This window comes from Cornus florida, unplaced genomic scaffold (genome assembly GCF_030987335.1).
Source record: "Cornus florida cultivar Cherokee Brave unplaced genomic scaffold, ASM3098733v1 CherokeeBrave_3.0.0_Hap2_Chr07, whole genome shotgun sequence".
Taxonomy (NCBI): domain Eukaryota; kingdom Viridiplantae; phylum Streptophyta; class Magnoliopsida; order Cornales; family Cornaceae; genus Cornus; species Cornus florida.
Genome location: NW_026775577.1, coordinates 771,559 through 779,177, shown reverse-complemented (window position 1 = coordinate 779,177; position 7,619 = coordinate 771,559). Strand labels below are relative to the sequence as shown.

At 30.5% G+C, this 7,619-nt stretch overlaps 1 protein-coding gene across 1 annotated transcript; it reads left to right on the top strand.

Annotated features, from left to right (window-relative positions):
- The first annotated feature begins 1,468 nt into the window (after nt 1–1,468).
- Nucleotides 1,469–5,423, top strand: LOC132315624 (glycerophosphodiester phosphodiesterase GDPD1, chloroplastic-like). Its single transcript, XM_059813963.1, has 7 exons — nt 1,469–1,639; nt 1,771–1,964; nt 3,892–3,951; nt 4,056–4,337; nt 4,451–4,546; nt 4,668–4,864; nt 4,965–5,423. The coding sequence occupies exons 1-7, from the start codon at nt 1,543–1,545 to the stop codon at nt 5,203–5,205; spliced, it is 1,167 nt and encodes a 388-aa protein (XP_059669946.1). The 5' UTR covers nt 1,469–1,542; the 3' UTR covers nt 5,206–5,423.
- Nucleotides 5,424–7,619: the final 2,196 nt, after the last annotated feature.

The following is a 7,619-nucleotide window of genomic DNA, read 5'->3' as shown; positions in this document are numbered from 1 at the left end:
CTCTCCCACATGACATTACATATTAAAGTAATTCCAAATTAATAAATAAAAAGATAATAGTAGTATATGTTTTAATAAAAGGAAAAAAAAGAAGAAGAAGACTATAATACTACATGGTTTTAATTGTCCACTTCAACGCGTGGGAGCTTCGGTTCGTACAATAATAAATTCAAAATAAAACAGCGTTAGAGCATATCCCATTGGATATTCTGGCCCTTGGCACCTTCTCTTTTCTTTCTCAATGGTTGTGGTTTTCAAAATAAATAAAATACATAATAATGATAATTTTAGTGGAATACAAATGTTGAAAGAGACACGGGCAACTCCAATTTTAAAGACAATCCTCATATGGCTGACTCAATATAATTTGAGATCTTAGATTAAAATTTTATCAAAGTGACATCTTAATGTATTATTAATATTATTTAAATGAAACTGTTTGAGAGTAGCATAACACAAATCTAAGTGAATAATATTTTTTATTATTTTAAATTTTTTTTTAACAATTATTAGTTAATTGTTTTAGATTGACTGTTAGTTAAATATATATTCAATAGAAACGTGAAAAAAGGGGAGCAGGAAAAAAAAAAATTAGATTAGGATAGAATTGTGAATTTTGATAGAAAGTGAAATGAAAATTTTAGAATTAATCAAATTTTTTAACAACGAGGAGTATAATAATATAATAAAATAAAAAGTCTAGTTAACTCGATATATATTGTAAATAATAATAATAACAACAACAATAATAATATCCACTAAGAAAGTAATAATTTAAGGGCCTTATAGTATGGAAATAGTTACAATTAGTTGGACTTAACAATATAAGGAAAGAAAAATATTAAGAACTTAGAAAGATAAAATAATAATTTTAGAGGCTTAATAATATAAGGAAATAATTTTAAAAAAAAGTCTAATAAGGTAAAAAAAAATAATAATTTTAGGGGTCTTCTTATTGGCTCAACTATCTAAATAATGTAAGGAAATAAAAATGTTTAGAAGTTGAAATAATAATTTTAGAGCTAATTCATAAATGAAATAAAATTTTAAAAAATCTAATATAATAAAAATAGAATACTTTTAGAAATCTTCTTATTTGGGACTTGAGACGGTCACCTAAGTCGCTTAAGGATCGAACCGTCCCGGGTCCTGTTTTAGTTTTGTAAAATTATGGTGTTTAAGAAAAAACGTGGGTGTCAAGTGTCCCAAACCAAAAGAGCAGTGGTTGTTAATACTGTTAGGAAAGGAAAGGGGGTAGGGTCTCTCTTTTAATGAAGTCAGTTGAAAATAGACGGAATATATAACTTTGTATGGACGGTAGTAATGACGGCGTTTGGTTGGATGAATGGAATTTGAGGAATATCCAAAGGCATATGAGGAGTTACCAAAGAATATTCTAGGCGAAAATCCCGTTCGGTTTGGTTCCTCCCTCCACTTTTCCCACTCCTTAAATAGTCCTCCCACTTATATCCCATTTGCTTCAACCATTCTTCTATACTTCTCATTATTCTTGTCTCTCTCTCTCACACACACATACACGCAATGGCTTTGAAGGCCGTTCATGTCTCCGACGTTCCCAATCTCGATCAAGTCACCGAAAACCCCTCCTTGGCACTCTACTCCACTCGTTTCACCAAAGGTATATATATATATATATTTATATATATATTTATCATTTTTATATATTACTGGTATAATATAATATTTTTATATCATATGTATAAATGTACGTTTGTTTTGTTCATAAAACTATACATATGGTGCGCGCAGGGGTTGTTGATCATGAGGTGGTGAAATCAAGTTCCTTTAGAATTCCGAAATTTGCAGTGATTGGGCACAGAGGAAGTGGAATGAATGTGTTGCAGTCCTCTGATAGGAGAATGAAGGCCTTTAAAGAGAACTCCATTCTCTCTTTCAATGCTGCTTCCACTTTCCCTGTTGATTTCATCGAGTTTGATGTTCAGGTATACATTCTAATCTTGGATTCACTATATATATATATATATATGTAAGTTTATGTATATTTAGAAAAGTTTAAGTTTGGATTGTTAATTTCATCACTAATTAAGTTTGATTAGTGATCGAATGATTTTCTAAACCCATTAAAAAAAAAAATACTACGCAGGATTGTGATTGGGTTCGGGTTACCGCCAAAGTATATACATAATTTATAAGCGGAATTCTGTTCTTAATGGATTTAAAAAAAAAAAATTATTCATTGACCGACCTTAATCCAAATAATTATATATAGTGCAACTTGCAAGAGTATATGTAAAAAGTTTGTGCCTTGGCACGATCGGCTGTGGGTTTGTCATAAGCTCGCCGCGTATGTCGCATTAAATCCTAGTACTTTTATTGGGTTTTGTAAGCAAGGAAACGTGTCCTATTACTTTATGTCGGTAAGTAGGTCAAACTGATGATCCAATTTAAATTCAATAATGCTATATTTTGTGGTATTGAATTGGCACTTTAACCTAAATTTTCACCCTTTTAAATTTAAGGTGTCAATACTTGACCAGTACTTCTCTGTCTTAAAATAAGTATTATTATTTATTTATTTTTTGTCTGTTTTAAAATAAGTGGTTATTTTTATTTTTTAAATATTTTTTTGGTCCCGAATTAAATATGTCTTTGGTATTTGTAACATTTAATTCGGGACACATGAGTCACAAATACCAAAGACATTTAGTTACAAATACTAAAGACATTTATATTTCACATCTTTTTTTTTTTTTTTTTTGATTTTAAAAATATTCAAAACTTTAAAGGCTTAGTAACTTTTCAATAAATAGGGACTCGGCAGTAATTATATAGCGATTTAATTATTTTTTTAAAAAAATATTAATCTTAAAAAAAAGGACAAACAATGATTAAAAAGAGAAAATAAAAGACAAATAAAATATGAAAGAAATATATATTTACTCTTTCTGAAAGAAAATAAGTGTAAGAGAAAATAGAGAGAGGGAGGAGGATAGTATATGTTTAAAATATTTTAGAGTAATGCTATTACAAGAATGAGCTCTTTTTTATTTAATTATTAAAAAATAATTTTTTTAAATAAGTGAAAAGTTAAATGAATTATTTAATTTATTAATTTATCATGAGAGATCTCTAATATTGTATTGGATCTGATTATTATCAGTTAGAATTTACCAATAATTTATATTTGATATATTTAGTTAACAAATTCTAATTCTAATTAGTTATTAAATTAAATTTGTAATCCATATTAAGGTTATGAATCAAATTCAGATTTGGATCCTTTACTAATAATTACTAATAAGTCTAGATCTCACATGAAAGTCATGTTCATGCACGGACCCATTAAGTGGGGGCAGTCGTCCCACTGAAACTTTTTTTTATTTGTAAATTTGTCTATAAATTTTTTACGAGTCTTAAAAATGTTCATACTTTTTTTTTTACATATTCAATTTTTAATGATATCTCTCTATATATTATTGTTAAAGGTTGCCTACTCTCATCATCTTTATTTTCTTTCCTATTGTGTTGTTATTAATGGTTCTGGACAGATTTATTTTTCACAAAAAAAAAAAAAAAAAAAAAAAAAAAATTCAACAATTGTCTTTAAAAATCCTCTCAGATTCCACCATCATGTTAAAAAATAGTTATTAAAATTTTAAAATAATATTAGAAAAAGCAATTCTATCTGAGTTGAAAATTTAGTACTAGTTGTCGTTTGTCACTTTATTTATTTATTTATTACAGAGTGATAATTTAGAGGAGTTTAATTTAATTTATTATTATTATTATTATTTATATAAACTTTGATCATAAGGGTGCTGTGCTGATTAGTTCTTCCTTTGCCGTCTTGTTGGGCATTATATTTTTTACACTTGTTGTGTGTAAAAGAAACAAATGTATGTTTTGTAGGTGACTAAAGATGACAGCCCCATCATTTTTCACGACGACACCATCCTCTCTCAAGAAAACGTAAGCCATTCCTCTGTCTCCGTGTCTCTCCCCATATTTTTCCATTTATTTCTTTTGCTTTTTCGCAATTGATATCTTATCATTTGGAAACCTGTAAATTTCAGGGTACTGTAATTGAGAAGAGAGTGACAGAGTTGTCTCTCTCTGAGTTTCTTCTCTATGGTCCCCAAAGAGAACCCGAGAAGTTGGGGAAGCCTCTCCTAAGGAAAACCAAAGATGGCAAAATTATAAGCTGGAATGTCGAAAACGATGACTCCCACTGTACCCTTGAAGAAGCATTTCAGATGGTCAACCCTTCTCTGGGCTTTAACATTGAGCTGAAGTTTGACGACAACATTGTCTATCAACAACATCATCTCACCCATGTTCTCCAAACCATCTTGAAGGTGCCTAAAATATACAAATACGATTTGTCAAGTTTATCATTTTCCGAGCTTAATTTATTTTTCTTTATTTATTGGGTGGTTGTTAATTAATTGTGTGGAAAATTGTAATTCAGGTGGTGTTTGAACACGCCAAAGACAGACCTATCATTTTCTCCAGCTTCCAACCTGATGCAGCACTTCTTGTCAAGAAATTGCAGAGCTCCTACCCTGTAAGTGCAATTCTCAAATATCTAATTTTTTACTGTTTTTTCCTTCATTTTCTAGGCAATTAAACTGAATAACTAGTGTTAAAAGCACATATATGAATAAGTTTCTACTTATTCCGAGCAGGTGTTCTTCCTTACAAACGGAGGAGCTGAGATTTACAGTGATGTGAGAAGGAATTCGTTGGAGGAAGCAATAAAGGTGTGCTTAGAAGGTGGTTTGCAAGGCATTGTTTCAGAAGTTAAAGGAATCTTTCGAAATCCGGCAGCTGTAACCAAGATTAAAGCGTCTAAGCTCTCACTCCTAACATACGGCAAATTGAAGTAAGTTCATATTAGAAAGATAATTTATTTAATAACTAAATTTGTGTAGTTGAATGATTAATTTTAGGGTACTGACTAGGAAAATGATGTTTACTTGCAGCAATGTGGTGGAAGCAGTCTACTTGCAGCATCTAATGGGTGTGGACGGCGTGATTGTTGATTTGGTTCAGGAAATTACAGAGGCTGTTACCAACATGATTAAGCCATCGGAGGTGGTGGATGAAGGAGAGATGATACTCTTGGAGGGGTTGGAGCAGATTCAAATTGAAGCCAAACCACAGTTCTCACAAAGGGAGCTGTCATTTCTGTGGAAGTTGATACCAGAATTAATACAGCTATAATATATATATATATATATTCAATTCTTATACATTAAAATACATTAGAGATGGAAAAAGGCCAGCCTATGTACAAACAGTTTAGAGGAACTCTGGCTACCTCCATGCTTCAAAATTTAGGTAACAAGTTTAGAGGGAAAAACCTAGTGAAAGTCGTTTCTTGCTACTTTTACTTGAACATTGTACTACTTTTGAGATAAATATAAGCCAACAATGTTCAATATTTTGTCCAAATGTTATTTTGGTTTATTAGTAGCAAAATTGTGGCAAATTGGTTTTTATAACCACATTATACTTGTTGGATTTGGGCTGAATTCGGATTGGCTCGCCCCAAGTTGGACCCTATTTCTTTGACTAAAACTTGGTTTCCAATTTTCCAAATGCTCATCTACGTATAAATAAATAAATAAATCAAAATAAGAAAAAACATAATTCAAGGGTTCATTTACTTGTAAACTGTGGAGTCACGTAAAGCCACCCAAATTCCTCTCTATGAGAGTGTGAAAGCTAAGTTACACAATCCTTTTTAACAAAACATTAATTCTTCTTAACCAAAATAACCAAAAAAACAAAACATTAATTCTTCTTAACCAAAAATTTTGAGTACGTTCTCGTTCCCATTTTATGTAACTTAATATGGAAGCAATAAATTTTCATGAAATAAAAAAATAATAATATAGAAAACCATAGAGAAATGTTAAATGTCTTACCAGTTTAACTGGTAAGACCTTTATGGGCTTGCTGAGGAATCCACTTCTCACCTTTTGTTTTCTTGTCCAGTTTCTATCCTTATTTGGAAGTTGTCCCCATTTAGATTTGATTTTACATCTTCTCCTCCGCTCTCCTTTACAGATTGGTGGGCAAACTTAATTTCATTATGGGTTTCCACTGGTGATGGTCTTAAAAATTTGGGTTTGCTGAATTTAGCGTGTTGGCACATATGAAAAGGGTGAAATAATCTTTGTTTTGATAGAACTTTAGGAGTCCGACATCCATTGTTAAAACTGCTTGTGCTCAATTTTGGGAATTTATGGATGCTATTCAGGCTCCCTCTTGTTGTGTTGTGAATGGTAGGTTGGGTAAGTTAAATTCGGTTCATTCTACATCTCATTGGTTGCCTCCAAATTTAGGAGAAATCAAATGTAATTTTGATGTTTCTTTTTTCCGGTTGACATCCATTGGAGGAGGTGGTGCTGTGTTTCGTGATTCAACTGGAAAATCCTTCATTTAATTGTTTTTTCCCCTTTTCATTCTCTAAATGTTACTATAGCATAAGCTAAATGTTTCATAAAGGCTATCATTTTGGCTCATCATTTTCATATTTCATCCTGTTGGTTTGAAAATGACTCACAGGTGCTTTGTAAGGCAGTGATGATTCCAGATTCAAGTCCTGTAACTTTGGATGCTATCAAATTTGATATTCTTCAATTGCTTCGAGATTTTTCCTGGGTTCGTGTTAGTCATGTAGTTAGGCATGGCAATAAGGTGCTAATGCAAAGCTAAATTATCTCGAAGTCATATTAGGCAGGACCCTTATTGCTTCACTTCCCGATGGATATTCTCCTTTTAGCGAGATATGGATATTTATAAGAATTTATCCTCTCTTTGAAAAAACAAAACCTTTATGAAGTGGAAACTCCATTTAGGTCGCTAATCTCTTACCCGTTCATCTAGTAAGATCTTTAAAAAGTGAAAACTCCGTTTAGGTCTCTGATTCAAGAAGGCCGCATGCATTCGGAATTTGCGAAGAAATATATATATATATATATATATATAAAGATAATGAAAATAAATGTGAACGTGTAAGGAAATACACTTACAGCCGCCTTGAGTATATTACACCTTTCTTTTCTTTTCTTTTTTTTCTTATTAGTCTCATTCGCTTATATTATAAGCCTTGTAATTTTTTTATTTCTTTTTCTTTTTATTTTTCTATTTTCTTGGGAAATTTATATTACACCCATTCTGAATCATTGATTAAGTAATTCGCTTGTATTAAAAGCCTTATATTTTTTTTTTGTGTTTCAAATTAAACACTAAAATAACATCTTAAGTTACTGAACAAATTTACATCAATTACGTAATAATTATTTTAAATTGTTTAATCGTTTATGCATGTCATATCGATTACGCAACTATTTACTCGAAATTGAGTAGGTATGGGGTTATAAATGAATTTAACTGCATTGGTAAAAAAAATAAAAAATAATAATTGCATAATAAAAATTATAAATTGGTATGAGTGATGGATCGTTAGGGTGTTAAATGAAATTTTTATTAATTTTTTTTTAAGGTAATTTAATTACAGTAAGTTTTTTAGGTATATATATATATATATATATATATATATATATATATAGTTATTCTTGTGGATCATTTTAGGCAACTAACAAAATGGAGTATCCAATATGAATAAG